A 24,181-nucleotide genomic window follows, 5' to 3' on the forward strand; every position below is an offset into this window, starting at 1 on the left:
ATGAAATTTAATGTTGATAAATGCAAAGTAACGCACATTGGAAAACATAATCCTAACTATACCTATACAATGATGGGGTCTAAATTAGCTGTTAGCAATCAAGAAAGAGATCTTCGAGTCATTGTGGATAGTTCTCTGAAATCATCCACTCAATGTGCAGTGGCAGTCAAGAAAGCGAATAGAATGTTGGGAATCGTCAAGAAAGGGATAGATAATAGACAGAAAATATCATATTGTCTGTATATAAATCCATGGAATGCCCACATCTTGAATACCGCATGCAGATGTGGTCACCCCATCTCAAAAAAGATATATTAGAGTTGGAAAAGGTTCAGAAAAGGGCAACAAAAATGTATAGAACGGCTTCCGCATAAGGAGAATTTATTAAGACTGGGACTTTTCCTCTTGGACAAGAGGTGACTAAGGGGGGATATGATAGAGGTCTATAAAAGCATGAGTGGTATAGAGAAAATAAATAAGGAAGTGTTTACTCTTTCTCATAATACAAGAACAAGGGGCCACCAAATGAAATTAATAGGTAGTAGGTTTAAAACAAACATAGGAAAGTATTTTTTCACGCAACATACTGTCAGCCTCTGGAACTCCTTGCCAGAGGGTGTTGTGAAGGCCAATACTATAACAGGGTTCAATAGGGAGCTAGTAGTTTCTTGGAAGATAGGTCCATCAATGGCTATTAGCCAGGATGGGCAGGAATGGTGTCCCTAGCCTCTGTTTGCTGGAAGCTGGGTTGGGTGACAGGGCATGGATCACTTGATGATAAACTTCATTCCCTTTGGGGCACCTGCCATTGGCCACTGTCAGAGGACAGGATACTGGGCTTGATGGACCTTTGGTCTGACCCAGTATGACCGTTCTTATGAAGCCCATACATAACTTTAAGTATGTGAATAGTGCAACTTCAGTGGGATTGCCTATGTGCTTTCAGTTAGTGTCTGGGATAGCTACACATGTTTCAGGAACAGAAGAATAGAAGAAATCCACATTTGATAGTTGGCCCCTTCCTTATTGTAATAGCTACCACCTGTAATGTCAAATACAATTTCACAAGAGCTTTCTCTCATAAATGGTTCACATAGTAATTTAAGTGTATGTTTTATGCTTCACACTGACTTTTAGCCAATATTTTAAGTTTTGAACATTTTTTTTTTTTACAGAAATTTGGCACAAAGCAATTCTCCAACTAATGAACAGGCAAAGTCTGCCACTGGTAAAGATGATGTTCCATATGCAACAGGGCTCATTCTTGGTATGTCTAAAAGCCCAACTAATGATGGGTATATTGTGATATATAGTGCTTTTCTTCTTTGAAATGATCGAGTTAATTTATTCTTGCAATATACTCCTGATATTGGTAAAAAAGCATTGTTACATTAAAAAAATAAAACTTAACTTCACTGGACCTTTGTAGCACCTTCTCTTGAACATGCAAACAGTAACTGCTTGTGATGCATTTAGTAGAAGGGGGCTCAAATGGATTCTCAGATTTCTGTAGGTCAGTGAACCACAATGGAGATATGTTTATTTCCAAGTTTTGTAAATCTGTTAGAAATTTTACAGAGTTAAAGTTATATAGGACTGAGTGGCGAAAAAGTGGAAGATGTTTGTAAGATTTTTTTGTTTTGTTTTGTTTTTTTACCATTGGATACCTAATGACTTAACAGGTCTTTAAATTAATGTTGTATACTGTTGGAGAGCTGAAGCAAGCAGGTCACCAATTAAAGCTGTTACTGGCCCATCAGAAAGAGTAGAAGTCTTTTGGGACTTGATGTGTAAGTCCTTACCTTGGCTAATGTCAGAGGTGGGGGTTGAGTTTCTTTTTTGTGTGTTAGTGCAAAAGTGCATTTTATGAGGCACAGATTAGAGTGAAACGGCTAAGGAATTGCATATTCTTACTCGATTTCATTTTACAGGCACACACATTGATAATTTTAATTAATTAATTAATTAATTAATTTAATGGAGATACCCTATCTCCTAGAGCTGGAAGGGACCTTGAAAGGTCATTGAGTCCAGCCCCCTGCCTTCACTAGCAGGACCAAGTACTGATTTTGCCCCAGATCCCTAAGTGGCCCCCTCAAGGATTGAATTTATAACCCTGGGTTTAGCAGGCCAATGCTCAAACCACTAAGCTATCCCTCCCCCCATAAGATGAAATGCTTATGCATGGTATTATAATGCATCCTGCCCAATCAATGGGGAGGGAATGCCACAGTGCCTGGAAAAAGACTAGGGGTGGTAATGTGCGAACACATGCTTGTCAAGATGGCAGCTGGCCCATCCCCCTCTTCAGGTCCTCTGCCTCCCCATTGGCTGGTGTTGGGAGGACTGGGCTGGCTGACTCTTGTGCATCCTTTTCTTTACTTAAACTGTCTGAGGCTTTTCAAAAGCCTCTTGTCCCTGTTAGCTGCTCTGCCCTCCCTCCTTAGTTGTAGCGTAGGAGCTATGTTTTTCAAGTTGCTATGACAGACCTGTTTGGGAATCAAATCAGGAAGGTATTTTTCCCACTGGGCTAAATTGGCAGAATTACAGTCTTTTTTTTTTTTTTCCCCCTTCGCCTTTGATGCAATTGACAATTGCTCCCTCTTTCCAGGGAGGGCCTGTGGAGAACTCTCTGCAGCTTTCACCAGAGACCTCCTTTAGTCTCATGACTCCCAGGTAGCTTACAACTGCCCTTTCCCTGCCTTTTTTTATTTTTGCAGAGGTGGTGTAGCAGTGTCTGTCCCAGACCTGAAGAAGAACTCTGTGTAGCTTGAAAACTTTTCTTTACCAACAGAAGGTGGTCCAATAAAAGATATTACCTTACCTATCTTGTCTCTCTTTTCCTGACTGACCCTCAGGCAGCTGTTCCATTTATGTGGTTCAGGTGGCTTCTCTTAAACCCAATTAGGAGGCAGCTGAGGAGTCACAGGTGCACTGGTCCTGCTCCCTCTTAAATGGCCAGTGTCACCCTGTGACACGCACAAATTGTATTTGTCTCTATACTTTGCCTTCTTGTTTTTATTCATTTGAAATTAGAAGGTGTTGGAAGACAAAGATGTGTATGTTTTTCATGGAATGTTTATGCTTCCTACCTTTTCATTAGGCGGTCAAGACCGAGAACTTATTCAGAGAAAAAAAGAGAAATACAGACAAGAGCTAATGGAACAGATTGCTGAGCAACAGAGAAATAAGAGACGGTAATGGAAAACCATTGTAATTTGGACAAAGACTTAGTGAAAGTTAAAGTGGATTTTCTGATTGTGAAATGTATACAAAAATTTCTTTTAAAAATAAGATATCTACTATAATTTTACATTATCTTGTATAAAGTGCACATTTTTCATTAAAACTAAATTTAGTTGGAAGCTTCTTCATCCTTCAGAAATTTACATTTTAAAAAAAAAAGTTTTTACTGTTTGGAAACTTTCTCTTTTCCCCATTTTGCACCCTGAGGTTGTTTGTACTAATACTAGACATCTCTCACTGTTGTATTTTTATGACTGTCATACAGTATATAACCTATAAACCTCAAAGGGACCACTTTAAATACTTTTTATAGCTTTGGTTCCCTTTTCTTTGTAGTATATTTCTAGAGGCTTAATGATAACACTTATTTCTCTGTTGGCTTCACTGCTGTTTGTTTTTCCTTTGTTTCTTAAGTCAGGTTCTCAGACAAAAGCCCAAGTAAATGGGCTCATAGTTGAGTGGCAAGAACACAAAAAGTCTTTTTTTTTTTTTTTTCCTCGCACATGGTACACATTTGAAAAGGGATCTGTGATATTCTTTCCTGTTCCCCAAATTGGAAAAGACGTCTTTGACTTCAAAAAGTTTGCAAATTTCTAGCGTATATAGAACAGTTAAACATACTACTTTCTTGTTTACTTGTTCTTGCTTTGCTGACTGACAGTCTGGATGTGTCAAAAGGAAACAAAAATCTTGGTGAAAGGGTGGGGAAAAAAGTTGCTGTTATCAGAACTGTGAGGACATTCCTTATCAAATTAAAAATTTAAGAGGCAGACTAAGCCTGAGATCTGAATCCACAGTACAGTGCTTGACATTTTTTTGAATGCCAGTTTGGATTTGAATATGTTTATAATTATCTTTCATATCAAACTTCTGACTGTACTGTGGAAAAAATGTTTACTCCCAAGAAGCGTTGGGAAAGATTATAGTGAAAAAACAAAGAAACAAAAAGTATTTCATTGTTCATATACCCTGGGATACTGTTGTTATGACTATGGCATTGTCTAAAAGTAATAAAACACCAGTATATTCTGCTAAACCTGCATTCTGTTAGACTTAGTCATTTTGTTTTTGAATCAGATGAGGTGTTATCTCGTGTTACCTTATCCACAATAAGAAACTCCACTTTTATAGCTAAGTAAGGTAAATTAGGTCTGATTTTTAAAAACAAAACAAAACGTAAAGAACAAGTTTAGTGATTTGTTCAACAGCTCATTTTCTGTCTTCAACCTGTTAATTTTTTTTAATAGTGAAAAGGAACTTGAGCTCTCAGTTGCAGCTTCTGGAGCTCTGGACCCAGAGAAGGAGGTAAGAAATTTTAGTGTTCCGCTTTTCATTCAAACATATCTTTTATTAAATAATATGTGTTTAACAGTGAATCGTTGTGCCGAAAGAAGGATCAGAAAGGGATTTCCCCCCTCCCTAGTGTATTCTGGAAGGGTTTTCTTTTTTTTAATCTCCTTCCTCTGAAGCATCAACAACAGTCGTGGCTGGAGATGGGACATTGGCTGGCTGGTTCTTGCTCACATGCTCAGGGTCTAACTGATACTGTAGTCATTTGTGGGGTTGGGAAGGAATTTCCCCCTACCTCAGATTGGCAATGACTTTGGGGTTTTTTTTTTTTTCACCTTCCTCTGTAGTGTATGGTGAAGATCACTTGCTAGGATTATTTGGGTATATTTCAGTTAATCATTTCCCTGCCATTGTGGGGGACCTTGAGCACTAGTGTACCTTGGTCTCTCCTGTTCTCTGTCTGTGGCACGTCATAGTCTAATCTCCTGTAGGTTGTAATACTTTGGTCTCAGTTTGGTTGATGGCTTAAGTGTGCTGGTGCTAGGTAGTGTTGGTGGCCTGATTATATACACTAGGTCAGAGTAGATGATCTAGTGGTCCCTTCTGACCTTAATCTCTAAGACTATGATAAGAAGAAAAATGATGTCTCTTTCCTAATTTGGCATTAGTGACAATAAAAATAAACCTAAGTCAAAGCTATATAAGAGAGCTGTTAAATTTGGTGAACACATACTCTGCTTAAAGGGAAAGTTGGTATTGGAATTTTAAGACATTTGCATGGTGGTGCGACTACAGGGAATAACATGCTGCAGGCAGTGTAGGTCATGGAAGAGACATGTTTAATGCCTGATGGTAACTTGTATAGACAAAGGTAAGTCAGCCTCCTATGGGAGTGTGAGGAATGCTGCTGACAATATTTGCACTCACCTACTTCATTTTTTAATGAAAAAAAATCCATCTATTATGCAGCTAAGTCACCTTTGTAGTACCAATTCACTGTTTCAAGTTGCAGTTGTAAATATTTTTACTAGTAAATGTAACATTTTTCATATTATGACAATGTATGCAAAATTTTATATAGCTCTACATAAAATATCGATGATTTTGCTTTAACTCTTACCTGGGTAATATGGAATTAGTGCCATCTCCATCATTTTCTATTTCATAAGCAAGATGTAACTAGTTTGATTATCACCATAGTTATTGTGCTTTGCTAAAACATTTTTGCTACCACTCAAAGAAAATGTTTACTGAGTGTAGTAGAATCCTTTTACTGGGGATGTCATGATGGATGGCTCTTTTTTCTGGTTAAGTAAATTTGATTAACACAAGACACTGTTTTCTGGGGACTGCAAAACTGCACCAACCCATCCCATTACTGGAGAGTTCTAGATGGAGGAGGAGCTATCTGCAGTGGGACAGAGTCTGTTATGTGCTCAAAATCAGAGGAAGGGATAGCCCATAAGATACCATGTATTGTGGTACAGCATATTCTAGTGGCGCAGTTAAGGTTGTATTATGAGATCTGTGTAAAGGTAGACTTTTCTAAGTTCTCTTATATCAACATGCTTAGTTGGATTCCTTTGACATTTGATGTGCCTTGGGAGGGTGCTGGATACCCCCAGGAGGAAACCACATTTGGAATCATTTAAGCTAGGGTTCCTGAGATACAAGCCCCCTCACAATAGCACTTTTTTAAAAAAAAGCTAGATTTGTGGTTTTTTTTGTTTTTTTTTGTTTTTTGCTTTTTGCACAAAGCTAGAGACCAAAGTATTGATAGTAGATCAAAATGGTCTCAATCTGTCGAGTTTTACCCAAGCTAGTGCATGGCACCACTAAATTTTATTTTGGGAGGGTAATGTAACAAAGTGTTTGGGGAAAGATTAGATATGTAAATATTTCTGAGAGGGGCTGAATACTAGAGGTGGAGGTGTTGGGGGCATTAAGGTCAGGGGTTTGGAGTTGCTTCGAGGAAAGAGGGGTTTATGAGGAGGAGGATAAATGGGGATGGAAGGGGAGGCGAGAAAGTTTAGGGGCTCAGGTGACGGAGGCATGGCACCCCTGCTCTGTTAGTGCACCCCAACCTCCGTGCACTCCCATTTCTGCCATAAGAACATAAAAACAGTCCATCTAGCTCAGTATCCTGTCTTCCGACAGTGGCCAATGCCAGGTGCCCCAGAGGGAATGAACAGAACAGGTAATCAGCAAGTAATTCATCCCATGTAGCCCATTCCCAGCTTCTGGCAAAGAGAGGCTAGGGATACCATCCCTGCCCATCCTGGCTAATAGCCATTGATGGACCTATCCTCCATGAATTTATCTAGTTCTTTTTTGAACCCTCTTATAGTCTTGGCCTTGACAAGATCCTCTGGCAAGGAGTTTCACAGGTTGACTGTGCGTTGTGTGAAGAAATACTTTCTTTTGTTTGTTTAAAACCTGTTGCCTGTTAATTTCATTTGGCGACCCCTAGTTCTTGTATTATGAGAAGGAGTAAATAACACATCCTTATTTACTTCCTTCAGTGTGACCAAGGACCCTGTACCCGCAGCTGTGTCAGTGCTCACCAACCCCCTGCACTCCATAGCTGTGCCAGTGCTCACCAACCTTCCTGCATCCCCCAAAGTCATAGTGGGGGGGAATATAGACATGTGAATGTTTCTTAGGCGGGGTTGGTGTAGTAATTAGAGGGTGGTGGACTAGTGGAATGGGAGGGAGAGGTTTGGAGCTGCAGTGAAGGGAGGGGGATGGATGGGTGGGGAGAGAGTTGGGGGCTCAGGTGAGAGGCTTGGGGGAGTGGAGGGGTGGGACAGTGGGAAGGAGGAGTGGCAGAGGGGCTGGGGGGAGAATGGGACAGGGGCATCTGTTATCCCCACATTCTCTCCTTTTGTGTGTGTGCACCCAGATCTGTGGGGCTCTTGCCCCTCTTTGGGGAGGTCTCAGCCCCCCCCTTGCTGCCTCCCATATGCGTGATAGGATCTGGGGGGGCCATGTCCATCAGAGTTTGGACCATCCCCTCCCTACTCTCATCATGTGAGCTGAGTTCTGGGTGGAGGGGGTCTGGGTCTTTTGGGGGTCTGAGGCCTCCCATCTGAGCCAGGATGTGGGGAAGCCCTGCCCCTTTGGGTGGGGAGCTGAGAATGGGTATATTTCATGCATATCTCAGGCTCTAAAGCACTCAGGAGGGGATGGGAACACACCCACTGAGATGAATGAAATAGTTCACAGCTCTTGGAGCTATTGTATTAGGTTGTATTCATCTCCATGGGGTGTTCTAATTCAGCTGAGAACCTCACACTGAAGTAAATGAGCTACTTCATATCTTTCAGAACTTCCTGTGCTGCAGATTGTTGTATAGAGGGCCCTTTCCCTTCATCATTCTGTCTTTCCTGATGATATTCTAAATGCTCTAAAATCCACATGCTTTCATGGATTTTCTTGAAATTTGCCATGCCTTGTGGGAAGAGTTCAGGATCCTCAATATGGTCTCCTAGACATCCCTTCAGTCCTCCGGCTTCAGTCAAATACCATTCCCTGGTAATGTAGACATCCATCCAGGAGCCAGCTAGAGTGGGCTGGCCTACCCTAGCTACCCATGCCTCTACTGCCAAGAAGGCAGAGAAATGGTACTATGTCCCAGCCAAAAGGGCAGAATTTCTGTTTCCTCACCTTGCTCCTAGCTCTTTACTGGTCCAGGCTGTTGTGGAGAGATTTAGGCAGTACCACTCCCAATCTACCCTGACTAATAAAACGGGCAAGCATCTCGACTTATTGGGAAGGAACGTCTTTTCTTCTTCTAGCCTCCAGTTCAGGATAGCCAACTACCAACACTAATGGCTAAGTATGAATTCCTGAATTATTCAAAATTTGCACACTTTACTGACCGTTTCTTACAGGAGGACAGGGCTCGCTTCCAGGCTCTCATAGAGGAAAGCAAAATGGTTGCCAGAACCACTCTCCAGTCAGCAGTAGATGCTGCTGATACATCTTCCAGGACAATGGCTACTGCCATCATAATGCTCAGGGAGACGTGGCTCCATGCTTCGGGGTTTCCCACGGAGGACCTAAACTTTGATAAGACTCATTTATTTAATCAGAAGACAGAGGAGTCCTTACACACTTTTCCAGGGCCACCCTCCGCTTTCTGAGCATATATACACCTGCCCCAAAGAGAAAATTTCAAGGGTAATCATACAAGCCTAAACTGAACAGCAGTTCTTACACCAGAGACTTTGTAAGCCACCCTATAAGAGGGGAGGGTTCAAAAGACTTGCTTCGCCACACCTCTCACAACAGATTCATCATCTCAATTTTTGACTAAATGTTATTTTTGAGGGAGCTTGAGAGCTGCAAACCACTAAGTACAACACTTCCTGACTCCCATGCACCCTTTAGGGAATCATCTAGCTTTCTTTTTCAACACCTGGAGTGGAATAACAGACAAATGGGTGCTGAGCGTTATGCATTCTAGCTATATGACAGAGTTTGTCTCTTCCCCTTTAAAACCCCCTACCCCATCCCTTTTGGGGGCCACTTTCACAATAACATTCTTAAACAAGAAGTGGAATATCTTTTACAGTGGGCAGTGGTAGAGCGCATTCCTCTTCAGTACTAAGAGAGTAGTTTTTACTCAATATACTTGCTGGTACCCAAAAAGGATAGTTGGTGACCTCCACCATCTCAAACACTTTATTCACAATCACAAGTTTCGCATGGTCACGTTGGCATCTAAATTCCATTCTTGGAAAAGGACATGTGGTTTACAACTTTCTACATGAAGGACACCTACTTTCATGCGGACATCCACCCTGCTCACAAACGCTTCCTCCGATTTATTGTGGGCTGTGACAGAGCACTGTTATTAACATCTGTGTCAGTGATGTTGCTGCAGCATGAAGATGGCTTCAGGATTCAGCTATGAGCAATTAAACTTTCTGTTGGGGGATTATGAGCACCTGGGTGGTAATCACTGGGCTAACGGTGTAATTGAGAGGAACAGGAAGCAATGAGAGGTCAGAAGGAAGCTCAGAGGATGAACCTGGGCTGAGGAGTGAAGACTGCGAGGAAGCCTTCCCTTGCTTTAAGCCTGTACTACACTGTGATAATTTGTAAGAAAAGAATAAATTCATACCTTGGTGAAAGGGCAACAACCTGGTGTGTGTTTGTGACCATGAGACCATCTGAACTGGCTAGGCAGTGAAGTACACAGGGTAGCAGTGGAGACACCCTGTGACACAAGCTCAGACTACTTTCAATACAGAGTACTCTCTTTTGGCATTGGTACTACCCCCAAGGTCTTTACCAAGGTGTTCTCTATAGTAGCAGCCTGTATCAGATGCTGTGGTTTCGCCATTTTCCCTTACTTCAGTGACTGGCTTCTTGGCGCCAAGTCATGCCAAGTGTCACAACCAGAGCATGGGCGGTATGACCTAGGGGTTGAAGCAGGAATAGGGACTCAGGCTGGGTCAGATACCAAGAGGTCAGAAGCCACGGCAAGCGAGAGGGCAAAACCAAGAGTCAGGTGTCAGGAGGCCGGCAGTGTCAGGTTACCAGGAGATCAGTAGGACCAAATATTGCAGGGGAAGCAGTCCTAAGCAGGGAGAACTCGGTTCCATGCACAAGTTCCTGTTCCTGGTTTAAATAGAAGCTGGGGATTGACCAGGGCCCCCAGTGTTCCACCAATCAGAGCCTGAGACTGGAGTTCTCTGTCAAAGTTCAGCTGCTATTCTGGCATCTGATAACAGATTACTAGGTGGCAGGTCAGCACTGCCTAGCTCCTAAGAGCTCTGTGGACCAGCGTTCAAGACCCATGGTCCCTAACACCAAAAAAGCCCATGCATTGACTTTGACAATGCAAAACTCCTCTACTCTTTGGGGATCAGTGTAAATACTGAAAAATCCATCCTCACCTGAGATATTGGCCTTTCCTTAAATGCAGTCCTGGCAAGGGCCTGCCTGCTGATGGACAGGTTTCAGGCTATGAACGATATCATAAATGGGGTTGCTTATGATCTCCAAGTGCCTATCATGACTGACCTCTCTCTCTCTCTCTCTCTCCTATGCCATGTGGCCTCATGAACTTATGTCATGCTATTTGCATGACTCCACCTTTTGTTAGCTACAAGTGTGGCTCCAAACTGACAGTCCATGAGCACCATAGTGACTGTTCCCACCAAAGTGATATTGTCCCTGTTATGGTGGAAGAATCCATGTTAGGTATGCATCAGTGTTCCCTTCCTTGCCTCCACACCAGGCAGGGCAGTCATTACCATGTATCCCTGTTGGAACATCTCGAGAGTCCATCCAGGATACACATCTATGTTCTAGAGCTGTGAGCAGTTTGAAGATTTTGCGAACCCTTTCTCCCATTCATTCAAGATCACCATGTCCTCATAATGTCAGACTAATTCATGACTGTCTTTTATATCAACAAATATGAGGGAGGGAGATTCTTCTCCTTGTGTGTAGAAGCAGACAGTTTGTGGAATTGGTGCATCAACAATCAGATTACCCTATTGGCAATCTAACTCCCAGGAAACCAGAATGTGCTAGCAGAGTCTCTCAGGCACTCAACACTTTGGTGTTGATCATGAGTGGGAGCTACATGACTGTGTGGTGAACAATATTTATGGTAGATTGGGGACCCTTGCCAGGGACTTGTTTGCCTCCCAAACAAATAAGAAATGCAATCCAGAAAGTCTTTGACAAGGTCCCACACCAAAGGCTCTTACGTAAATTAAGTTGACATGGGATAAGAGGGAAGATCCTTTCATGGATTGAGAACTGGTTAAAAGACAGGGAACAAAGGGTGGGAATAAATGGTAAATTTTCAGAATGGAGAGGGGTAACTAGTGGTGTTCTGCAAGGGTCAGTCCTAGGACCAGTCCTATTCAACTTATTCATAAATAATCTGGAGAAAGGGGTAAACAGTGAGGTGGCAAAGTTTGCAGATGATACTAAACTGCTCAAGATAGTTAGGACCAAAGCAGACTGTGAAGGACTTCAAAAATATCTCACAAACCTAAGTGATTGGGCAACAAAATGGCAAATGAAATTTAATGTGGATAAATGTAAAGTAATCACATTGGGGAAAAAATAACCCCAACTATACATACAATATGATGGGGGCTAATTTACCTACAACTAATCAGGAAAGAGATCTTGGAGTCATCGTGGATAGTTCTTTGAAGACCTCCACGCAGTGTGCAGCAGTAGTCAAAAAAGCACATAGGATGTTAGGAATCATTCAAAAAGGGATCGAGAATAAGACAGAGAATATCTTACTGCCCTTATCTAAATTCATGGTACGCCTACATCTTGAATACTGCGTACAGATGCGGTCTCCTCATCTCAAAAAAGATATACTGGCATTAGAAAAAGTTCAGAGAAGGGCAACTAAAATGATTAGGGGTTTGGAATGGGTCCCAGATGAGGAGAGATTAAAGAGGCTAGGACTTTTCAGCTTGGAAAAGAGGAGACTAAGGGGGGATATGATAGAGGTATATAAAATCATGAGTGATTCATACCCTTTTGACTTTGAATATAGTTGGTGTGGAAACAGGAAGCTAGGGGCCAGGAGTATTGCAGTAGTGAAGCACTTCATACTCTCTGCATGTATCACAGTTAAAGAGGGACTGAACAGTATTTGTTGTAAGAGCAAACTCACACAACCAGCATGAGTCTGTGACATACACCGTGACCTGAACACCACTAATTCAACTGAGGGCATCCCAAATAAGTAGAATTACTATCCTCATTAAGTAGCAGTCCATGCCATTGAATATTACCAGGTTTAAATTGGCTCTGAGGCCTGGTCTACACTAGGCGTTTATGTCGAATTTAGCGCCGTTACATCGAATTAACCCTGCACCCGTCCACACCGCGAAGCTATTTAGTTCGACCAAGAGGTCTCTTTAATTCGACTTCTGTACTCCTCCCCGACGAGGGGAGTAGCGCTAAATTTGACATGGCCATGTCGAATTAGGCTAGGTGTGGATGGAAATCGACGTTAATAGCTCCGGGAGCTATCCCACAGTGCACCACTCTGTTGACACTCTGGACAGCAGTCCGAGCTCGGATGCTCTGACCATCCACACAGGAAAAGCCCCGGGAAAATTTGAATTTGAATTCCTTTTCCTGTCTGGGCAGTTTGAATCTCATTTCCTGTCTGGACATCGTGGCGAGCTCAGCAGCACTGGCAACGATGCAGAGCTCTCCAGCAGTGATGGCCGTGCAATCTCAGAATAGAAAGAGGGCCCCAGCATGGACTGATCGGGAAGTCTTGGATCTGATCGCTGTGTGGGGCGATGAGTCCGTGCTTTCCGAGCTGTGCTCCAAGAAACGGAATGCAAAGATCTACGAGAAGATCTCTAAAGACATGTCAGAGAGATGCGAGCAGCCCTGACTGTCCAGAAGCGAGTGGCCATAGCCCTCTGGAAGCTTGCAATGCCAGACAGCTACCGGTCAGTCGCGAACCACTTTGGTGTGGGCAAATCTACCGTGGGGGTTGTTGTGATGCAAGTAGCCAAGGCAATCGTTGATGTACTGCTGTCAAAGGTAGTGACCCTGGGAAACGTGGAGGCGATCATAGATGGCTTCGCAGCGATGGGATTCCCAAACTGCGGTGGGGCCATAGATGGAACTCACATCCCTATCCTGGCACCGGACCACCAGGCCAGCCAGTACATTAACAGAAAGGGCTACTTTTCCATGGTGCTGCAAGCACTGGTGGACCACAGGGGACATTTTACGAACATCTACGTCGGATGGCCGGGCAAGGTTCATGATGCTCGTGTTTTCAGGAACTCCGGTCTGTTTAGACGGCTGCAGCAAGGTATTTACTTCCCGGACCACAAAATAACTGTTGGGGATGTGGAGATGCCTATAGTGATCCTCGGGGACCCAGCCTACCCGCTAATGCCCTGGCTCATGAAGCCCTATACTGGCGCCCTGGACAGTGAAAAAGAACTCTTCAACTACCGGCTGAGCAAGTGCAGAATGGTGGTGGAGTGTGCTTTTGGCCGTCTCAAGGGGAGATGGAGAAGCTTACTGACTCGCTGTGATCTCAGCGAAACCAATATCCCCATTGTTATAGCAGCTTGCTGTGTGCTCCACAATCTCGGTGAGAGCAAGGGGGAGACCTTTATGGCGGGGTGGGAGGTTGAGGCAAATAGCCTGGCTTCTGATTACGCCCAGCCAGACAGCCGGGCGATTAGAAGAGACCAGCGGGACGCGGTGTGCATCCGGGAGGCTTTGAAAGCTAGGTTCCTGACTGAGCAGGGTAACCTGTGACTTTTAAGTTAGTGTACAGAGAAGCTGAACCTGCCCCCGTTTCTTTATCCAGTTAATGTTGACTATCCTCTCCAGTTACATACCCCCTTCACCCCCTTCCAACACACATTTAGAAATAAAATCACTTCTACTTTGTTAATGAACACCGTTGTCTTTATTACTGTTTTCGCGGGAATGTTTGAAAACTGGGACGCAGACTGTGGTGGGCAGCGTGCTCCATGCTCGCAGTGCTGTGGCGTCCGTGTTAGAAAAGTGCGCGAACTGATTTCCCGCGGGCGCTTTCAGGGAGGGAGGGCGGGAGTGATGGACAGATGACGACAGTTACTCAAAAGCACCCTCGACACATTTTTTTCACCCAGAAGGCATTGGCGGCTCCACCCAGAATTCCAATGGGCAGCGGGGACTGCGGGAACTGTGGGATAGCTGCCCACAGTGCACTGCTTCCAATGTCGACGCCTTCCCCGCTACTGTGGACTCACAAAGTCGAATTACTGTCCTTAGTGCGGACACACACGTTTGACTTTGCAATATCGATTCCAAAAATTCGATTTAAGTAAAATCGAACTACTCTCGTAGTGTAGACATACCCTGAGAGAGGTTGTGTTTACTGGTTAAGTAGAGTGTGTGTGTAATATGCCTACAATAGCAGGCCCTGGCCTACACTTAAAATTTAGATTGACCTAGCCACCTTGTTCAGGGGCATGAAAAATTCACACTCTTGAGTGCTGTAGTTAAGCTGACCTAACTACTGGGGTGGCGGCTTACCTTTGTTGATGGAAAAATCTTTTCTCTTGATGTAGGAAGTGTCCACGCTATGTGTTGCTGTAGCACCTGTAGTGAAGATGTGGCCTAATGCACTGTTGGTTTAAAAAGTAAATTAATAAGCTGTCTCTACGGATAGAATGGCTAACAGACTTACTGGGTCATAGCCATGTCTTGAGTAAAATAAAAGATGCTGCTGGGTTAAAATCTAGACCTGATAACTTTTGGTATGGGGCTCTGGGAACACATAGGGAACAATTCTCAACAAGCATGTTTGTGTGAAAGGCTGTTTTAATATGCCACTGATGAAGATACGAAAAGGTAAAAGAGTGTAGAACGCTTTGTAATTGATTTAAAACTAAAAGATGTATAAATGAAATCTTCTATTTGATAAAAACCTTTTGTAATTTTAAAGTTAAATATAATAAGCTTAAATTATTAAATTGTTAAAACCTATTAGAATTTAACAATTTCTTTACACCTCAATTCTCCAGTTCTGTTCATAAATAGATGAGTACTAATGTCATTGTATATACTGTCTTGCAGCTAAGTGATGAGGAGGTAAACATCTAATATATTGCTGTTATCTCAAATACTTATATACCAAGTTGGTTATATAATACCCAGTTGGTTATGTAGTATTCAACAGCTGCTGGCACAGGTTGGTCCATAAATGCATGTTTAGTGAAGCACCTTGGTGTTAAGGACCAGCAAAATTGTTAAATAAATTCAATTTTTCTTTTGAAATAGTTGAATAATCTTTACTTTCTACTAATCAGTTCATTTTTTAAAAACTATGAAAATATTTCTAAAGTGCATAGCAGCTGGAAGGGAACTGTCTTCTGGGTGTATTAGGATAGTTTTGAAACTGGCTTGCATGCTTTTTACATTTGCATGTTATCTTCATTTTTCTACTGAGGCTACCAATTATCAATAAACATTTAAAAAAAAATTAGATACAGCAATTTAAAAAATATATATATAAAACTTCTTCGTTGATTTGAAAATCTAATAAAAATATAACAAAGAATATCTCCTATTCCTTTCTCTTTAAGTGCTAGTGTTCTGAAATGTTTATTGTTAAGTCTCAATATTTCTTTCTTTTGCAAATTGAACTGTTACAGAGCTAGTATTTTTCTTTGAAGCATTCTTTCAAGAATTTACCTAAACATAACAGAAATGAAAATGCTATCAATGTAGAAATCTGGCAATTTTAAATACTACAGTATATAGACCACTGAAAATATTTGTATTCTGGACATTGCAATCATTTATTTCTTAGAAAATCCACAAAAGCTTGGTTTTAGAGAGACACTGAAAGTGTGTAAATGTAGATTTAAGTGTATTTTTAACTATCTTGAAAATTTGTATTTATTTACTTAAAAATCATTTAAACAGATGTGTACATTTACTTATAACTACTAGAAATATGGGGTGTACAGGAGGGTTTGGCACTGTACACAATTGAGGTTCAAAATATTTATGGCTATGGACATAATACATTAACCATACTTTTTATCTTTAGCCTAACAGACTGAAGCAGTTTGGTTTGACAGAAAGAGCTTCTGAAGAGAAGGCACCGCCTGAAAGGCCCAGAGTAGCTTTCCAAACTCCTGTACCTGCACCTACTATTTCACCAGTGAATGAAGACTTTCACAGAGGATTATCCAACACCTTTGGTGAAATAGTGGCTCCCAGGTGCTTGTCTATAACGTTTATTTTGTGACTGTATGTTTGATAAGTTGGTTAAATAGGACATCTGTGGTTACACGGATTATTACCTTTCAGAATGTCTGCAAAGCAGATCATTGTGGTGCTTTTCCTTTCCCTCCCAATAATTAGCTAAGAGTGAAAGCAAATATTTTCAAATTTTTATTTTTTAAGTTAGTGAAAAAAATTATCTAGATAAAATAAAATAAACTTTTAATGAATGTGCTTATTTCTCTAGACCCCATTTTATGTATTTATTTATTTACACGCACACATGTGCTTATTTGTGCGCTCTCTCTCTGCCTCTCTGACTGAGGGTTTGTCTGCACTGCACGATTAGGTCGACGTAAGCTGCCTTGCGTCAATCTAGCTGTGGAAATTTCTTTACTTAAATTTTGGCTCTTGCTGACATAAGTGCCTCTCTACACCGATATAGTAATGTTATCTCCCTGAATGGCGTAGAGTCATGGTCGATGTAATTAGGTCAATGCTGTGTCAGTGTAGACACTGCATTGCTTCCATTGATCGTTAGTGGCCTTCAGGAGCTGTCCCACACTTTCAATACAATCAGTACAAGTGCTTCTAGTAAGGATGTGCTCTGCCAACACAAGTGTGCGCCCACACAAGCAATTTAATAACTGTGGTGGCTGTAAGCTGACATAAGGTAGGCTGACATAATTTTGTAGTATAGACATAGCCGTAATCTTTTCAGGTGTACATTTTTTGTTTTCTTTTAGACATGCCTATTTTGGGAGGCTGTATTGATGAAAATCATAACACTTTCTTAGTAAATGTTTTCATGGAGTTACTCAGTCATGAACTGTAGATTTATTACATCTATCTAGGCATTTTCATATTGTGGGGCATTTAAGTGAGATGAGTGTATGATATAAAAATCGAGGCAGTACAGTTTCACAATTGAGGCTCTATGTTTTAAATGTGAAAGGTATATATTACTGTTTCCCTGTTAGAACACTAGACATAAAGGATATAAATCTCAAATTTAAGAAAAGGGGACTCAGTCTTGTGTTTCATTTGGAGATTGTGGAATAAACAGTCCTAATTGAGGACCAGATTGTACATGGATCTTAAATGGTTGAGCAATATGGGGAGGGTACAAAGAACCTTCTCACTACCCACACCTGGCCTGTGTAAGGGCTAAGTAGGATTGCAGCCCTTGTGCATGGGAATGTGTGTTGTGCAGGGCCTGCTTGATTAGTGCTCTTCAGGGGTGTGCTTACAAGGCACAATCAAGTCTTCAGTGAGAAGTCTTAACTACATTAATTCTAGAACTCTCCCATACAGTGACTTCTCTGATTTTTTTTTTTTGCCCTACTTTCTCATGTAGTAGCAGAATAAAATATTAAAAAGGCCTTATTCCTTTCTTTTGATATAGGATTGCACCTCTGCCTCCACCTCCACCCCCAACTTTGACAGACAACTACAGAACTCCCTATGATGATGCATACTATTTCTATGGGGCTAGAAATCCTTTGGATCCTAATCTTGCGTACTGTAAGTTGACTGCTTGGCAGACATCCAACCAATGAACCAAAACAGAAGCAAAAAGTTATTTCCTGAATGGAAGAAGAAACAAAGGGAGAAAAAACAGTTGGAAATAGAACAAATTGTCCTGGTAGCTAAATAAAACCGATAAAATGAAGGAAAATGTCCTGTAACACAAATCTATTTACTAGTGGATTTAAAAATCAATTTGTATCAACTGTGGGGGATGACTTTCAAGTCCATTGACTTTCACTGTAAATCTCTTCTCACTGTGAAACCTAACTGCTTGTGATTTTGGAGTATTTTTAAGATAGTGATAAATACTGAGCCATTTCTTTATGGTAGAATTTTCTTTATGAAAACTTTTCTGCAAGAAATCCTGTTATGTTTGAGGCCACAGATTCTTTTAATTTTAAAAAATTATAAGCACAGTTTCTTTACATTATGTGGTTGTTAGAGTGGGCTGATAGCTAAGTTTGAGACTAGCTTACTGTTTGATAGCCATTTATCTAAGTGCTCTAAAATTCACATGCATAATTGGATTGGCTTGAAAACAGCTGTGCCTCACTGAGATGGGAGTGGGGTTAGTGGTCCGAATTTGAGGTTGTGTGAGCAAGGGGCTCCCAAGATACTGCCCCCTTAAAAATCAAAATGTTATAGTTCTTATAACTGTTAAATGCATGGGGCTCAAACTCTGGCTCTGATCCTTCTCAATCTGCTATCACCTGTTTGGGATTGATTTTAGCTATTGTACAAAACTCCCCCACCCTTTTGAGGAAGTTTGAGTGACGTTGATAAGCCAAAGGAAGTCATTGGTGCAAATGCAGCAGGATGAGGTTTGTTGCATACCAGAGGGTTTGCAGGCAACCTGAGGTCAGAGTAAGTGGGTGATTCAAGCTGACATTGTGTGCTCCTAGAACTTCAGCAGTATCCAGGTACTGTGAGTTCAAGTCCTACATGGGGCAGCTTTCTGAAAATGTGTATTATGCACATTAATTGCTCTCTGACTACTTTCTGCAAATATTCTTCTGGAAGATGTTCCTGAGAGCAAAGTTTCTGGTCTAAGAGCCAGTACTTCAAAGTCCTAATACTCAGATTTTATTTTAGAACGATTGCCAAGGATAATAGCTTTAATTTAGGCTATATCTACACTAGCACTTTTGTCGGTAAAACTTTTTTCAGTTGGGGTGTGAAAAAAATACACCCCGACCGACATAAGTTACACAGACAGAAGTGCTGTCATGGACAGCGCTATATCAGCAGGAGAGCATCAGCCACCAACGTAGCTACTGCTGTGTGTTGGGAGTGGTTTAATTATGCTGATGGGAGAGCTCTCTCCTGTCAGCATAGAGTGGCTACACGGGACAACTTATAGCAGCGCAGCTCCATTGGTACAGCTGTGCTGCTGCAAGGTCTCTAGTGTAAACATAGCCTAAGTAGAGGGAAGATGGGAAAATCTAGTAAGCAGCAGCATTAGAATAACATAATCATGCTGCATGCCTCCTCACCCATTTCTAATACCATTTCTTCTTCGAGTGCTTGTTCATGTCCATTCCAAACAGTTGTGTGCATGCCGTGTGCATGACAGCTGGAATATTTTTCCCCTACCAGTATCTGTAAGGTCGGCCTGGGTGCCCCCTGGAGTCGCGCCCTCATGGCGCTCAATATAGTGCCCTGCCAACCCAACCCCCGGTCGGTTCCTTCTTACTGCCTGTGACGGCTAGCTGGAACTCCCCGTTGCTCTTGCCTCCGCAAGCATGTGCTTCACAGTATTGTGTGTGTTTATAGTTAGATTCAGTAGTTGTTTAGTTAGTATAGATAGTTCTTCTTCGAGCTCCAGGGTATATATATCCCTGCCGACCCGACCCCTCCAGTTCCTTCTTACCGTCCGTGGCGGCGTTGGAACAACTCTGTCTCTCGTCTGAGAGTGTCCCTTAGCAATAGTCATTAGTGTTATTTAGCAGTTATCAGTTAGTTTGTAGTAGTGTTGAGCCAGTAGTTAACAGCTCATTAGGGTACTTAAAGTTCCTGCTGTGGTTGTTTGTTCAACCCCGGCACCGGCCCTGGCTTCAAGGCTTGTGCCACGTGCCGCAAGCCTATGCCATTGAGCGACCCCCACGCCTCGTGTCTCCGCTGCCTGGGGGAGGCTCAGCAGAAAGAGCGCTGCAAGATCTGCAAGTCCTTTAAGCCCAGAACTAAGAAAGAAAGAGACTTTCGCCTTAAGCAGCTGCTCATGGAGACGGCATTACAGCCCTCCACTTCGGCGGCACCGTCTGCCTCCGTGCGGAGCGCCCCGGCATCGGTGCGGGAACCAGCGCCGGCGGGTCACCCGAAGCCCACGGCACCGACCCAACGGGGACATATACGATGCCGGTCTTCTTTGCCGGCAAAAGCGAAGGGCCAACCTAAGGCCCGAGGATGCTCCCCGCATAAGAGGGTGGCACCGGTGAAGACCTCGAGTGCCCCCAAGGCCTGTACGGCCCCAGTACAGACCCCGGTAGTGGCTCTGGCGCCGAAAGGCCCGTTGAGCCCCGGGATGGGCGCATCGAGTGAGGATGAAGGGCTGGAGGAGCTCTTGGAACAGCCCTCCACTCCGGACACGTTTGAGGCAGCTAAGGACCTCATTGCATTGTCCGTTGAGGCCCCTACACGCGCTGAGGACGCTCCGCCGAAGCTGCCGCACAGAGGCAAGCTGGCAATGGTGCGCCCATCATGGTCGCCGTCTCGGCACCGTTCTGGGAACCGGTCCCGGTCGAGCTCCACCTCGGTGGACTCCCGGTTGCCCTCGGCGCAGGAAGCATCGCAGCAGTCGGGCTTCAACAAGCGGTCGGCACCGACTCAGCAACCCAGCACGAGTCGGCACCGCGAAGTGTCGGCGGTACGTTACCCGATGCCGACCAGCCGTAGTCGTTCCCGGTCCCACGATCACCAGTACCGTTCCAGGTCCAGGTCGGCGAGACGCTATTCCAGGTCCTGGTCGCGGAGGCGCTACTCCCCAAACCTGGACCGGCACCATCATACGGCTCCGCCGTGGCCTTCCAGGTCACTGTCCATGGTCTCGGGGACTGACTCGGACCGGTACGGCGGGTATGCCCATAGGTCACAGGCCAGCAGGGACTACGGCCATTCCCAGTGGGGCCAACCGAGCCAATGGCCATTCTGGACACCCTGGGCCTACCACCAGCAAGGGCCCCCATCGAGGGCCTCGAGATCCGGGCCATCGGGGTACCGCTCCCGCTCCCCGCGGCACCGCCCGCCATCGCATAAGGAGGCAACGGTCTCTAGACCACCGGAGCGGGAAGGAGTGGACTCGGCACCGAGTACGGTACCGTCCCAGTCCCACACTGCGGGTCAGGCCCCAGAGGAGCAACTGGTCGATGCCGGGTTGCAGGACAATGAGGATGGGCAGAAGGCCCCGACCTCTTCCTCCTCGCCAGACGAGGCAGTAGCGGGCACGATGGTGTCCGGCCCTCCCCCGATTGACCATCGGGCGCACCAAGACCTGCTTCGCCGGGTAGCCCTCAATCTGGGCTTGCAAGCGGAGGAGACCGTAGAACAGGAAGACCCCATGGTAGATATCCTGAGCCCAGAGGGCCCCTCCAGAGTCGCTCTCCAGATTATACGGACAGTACAGTCCAACTATAAGACTGTGTGGCAAACGCCGGCCTCCAGTGCACCGACTGCAAGAGGTGTGGAGAGGAAATACTTCGTCCCATCTAGAGGGTTTGACTTCCTCTTTTTACACCCGTCCCCTTGTTCGCTGGTGGTCTCGGCGGTCAACGAGAGAGAGCGTCATGGCCAGCAAGCTCCTGCCCCCAAGGGCAAGGAAGCTAAGCGATTGGACTTGTTCGGGAGGAAAGTCTATTCATCTGGGGGCCTTCAACTGAGGATCGCCAATCAGCAGGCGATTCTAAACAGGCACAATTTTAACTCTTGGGCATCAGTCGCCAAGTTTAAGGACTCCCTCCCACCTGACGCGCATCAGGAGTTCACGGCCCTGGTGGACGAGGGGATGGCGGTGGCCAAGACCTCATTGCAGGCCTCCCTCGACTCAGCCGACGCTGCGGCTAGAACAATTGCATCAGGAGTCGTGATGAGGCGTTCGGCGTGGTTGCAGGCTTCAGGTCTCCCGCCAGAGGTGCAGACCACACTGCAGGACCTCCCGTTTGAAGGTTCGGGCTTGTTTTCCGACGAAATGGACGCCAGGCTACATAGCCTTAAGGACTCGCGAGCAACCCTTAAGTCGTTGGGTATGCACACCCCGGTGACGCAGCGTAAGCCCTGTAAACCCCAGCCACCGCAAAGGCAATACCACCCTCGCCCCCGGCACGAACCATACCGCCGTCGAGGCAGGGATAACAGGCGGAGACGTAACAATACGCCTAACCAGGGCCAGAGTCACGGCCAGGGCAAGCCGCAGCCAGGGAATAAACCAGGCTATTGAAGCTACGCCCGAGGACAGCGTACCACATTCTATACCGGATCCTCCTCTGAGTTTCAAGGACCGCCTGTCCCATTTCTACCGGGCATGGTCGCGCATAACATCGGACCGCTGGGTCCTGCGCACAGTGAAGGCGGGTTATACCCTCTAGTTTTCCTCGCTCCCTCCCTGCCATCCCCCTTCCCCGTCCCTCTTCAGGGACCCCTCTCACGAGCAACTTCTCATGCAGGAGGTACAGACCCTTCTCGCTGCAGGAGCAGTAGAAGAGGTCCCACCAGACCTAAGGGGAAAAGGATTCTACTCCAGATACTTCCTGATCCCCAAGGCAAAAGGGGGCCTCCGTCCTATTTTGGACCTGTGCGATCTAAACAAGTTTCTGATCAAAGCGCGCTTCCGTATGGTCTCCCTTGGAACTATTATCCCATCCCTGGATCCGGGGGATTGGTACGCTGCCCTCGATATGAAAGATGCCTATTTTCACATCGCAATCAATCCGGCCCACAGGCGGTTCCTGCGCTTCGTTGTCAACCAGCGCCATTTCCAATTTACGGTCCTGCCCTTCGGCCTGGCATCAGCACCACGAGTGTTCACGAAATGCATGTCCGTGGTAGCAGCCTTCCTTCGAAAGAGAAGGATGCGTGTGTTCCCGTACTTGGACGATTGGCTTCTCGCGGGCAGGTCGGAGGCCGAGGTCCGATCTCACGTGACGCTGGCCTTGCAGACGTTCGACAAGCTCGGCCTCCGGGTCAATGTGCCCAAGTCCACGTTAGTCCCCACACAGAGACTGGACTTCATAGGTGCGACCCTGGACTCGGTGGCCGCGCAGGCAAGCCTACCAGAGGCACGGTTCCTGACAATTCAGAGGGCCGTAAGCTCAGTCCAAAAATTCCCCACGACAACGGCAAGGTGTTGCATGCAGCTCCTGGGGCATATGGCAGCTTGCACACACGTGGTCAGATATGCTCGCCTAAGGCTCCGGCCTTTACAGTTGTGGTTCGCCCAAGCGTACCGCCCCAACAGAGACCCATTGGATCAAGTAGTAACGATCCCAAACCAGGTGTTGGGCTCGCTCCGCTGGTGGCTCGATCAACAACAGGTCTGCGAAGGGATCCCCTTCGCTACCCCACAGCCCACTCTGACGTTGGTAACAGATGCATCGGATCTGGGTTGGGGAGCGCACCTGGGGGAACTACGGACCCAAGGGCTGTGGTCCAGAGAAGACAAGCTGCTTCACATCAATCTGAAGGAGCTAAGAGCGGTTCGCCTCGCCTGTCAGACCTTCCACGCCACCATAGAAGGTCACAGCGTGGCAGTCCTGACGGACAACACTACCGCCATGTTCTATATAAACAAGCAGGGCGGGTCCCGATCTTCTCCCCTCTGTCGCGAGGCACTCCAATTATGGGACTTCTGTATAGCCCATGCGATCCACCTCATCGCGACGTATCTTCCGGGGATCCAAAACGGCTTAGCGGACCGCCTCAGCTGATCCTACCGAATGCACGAATGGACGTTGAGGCGAGACGTCCTGCATTCAATCTTCCGGAGGTGGGGCTTTCCCCGGGTGGATCTATTCGCCACCAGGGACAACAGTCAATGCCCTCAGTTCTGCTCATTCCAGAACCTCAGCCGGGGATCATTAGCAGATGCCTTCACTATCCCATGGGGAGGGAGCCTGAGATATGCCTTCCCTCCGTTCCCACTCATACACAAGGTTCTCCTCAAGACCCGCAGGGACAGGGCGACAGTCATACTCATAGCCCCGGCCTGGCCACGCCAGCATTGGTTCACGTCCCTGCTGGAATTGTCCATAGCCGACCCAATCACCCTCCCCCTCCATTGAGACCTAGTCACACAAGACAAAGGTCGCCTACTCCACCTGAACCTGTCTTCGCTACATCTCACGGCATGGTATCTCTCTGGCTGAACGATGCAGAA

At 45.2% G+C, this 24,181-nt stretch overlaps 1 protein-coding gene across 5 annotated transcripts in view; it reads left to right on the forward strand.

Moving 5' to 3' along the window:
- The window catches only part of CSPP1 (centrosome and spindle pole associated protein 1), a 141,489-nt gene that overhangs the window by 41,276 nt on the left and 76,032 nt on the right, over window positions 1-24,181 (forward strand). For all 5 annotated transcript variants that reach the window (XM_034763047.1, XM_034763051.1, XM_034763050.1 and 2 more), the window contains 5 exons: window positions 1,176-1,267; window positions 3,104-3,197; window positions 4,494-4,551; window positions 16,112-16,284; window positions 17,693-17,811. In XM_034763047.1, the coding sequence (XP_034618938.1) occupies window positions 1,176-1,267; window positions 3,104-3,197; window positions 4,494-4,551; window positions 16,112-16,284; window positions 17,693-17,811 (536 nt within the window). The remainder of the gene's footprint in view (window positions 1-1,175; window positions 1,268-3,103; window positions 3,198-4,493; window positions 4,552-16,111; window positions 16,285-17,692; window positions 17,812-24,181) is intronic.

Source organism: Trachemys scripta, chromosome 2 (genome assembly GCF_013100865.1).
Source record: "Trachemys scripta elegans isolate TJP31775 chromosome 2, CAS_Tse_1.0, whole genome shotgun sequence".
Taxonomy (NCBI): domain Eukaryota; kingdom Metazoa; phylum Chordata; order Testudines; family Emydidae; genus Trachemys; species Trachemys scripta.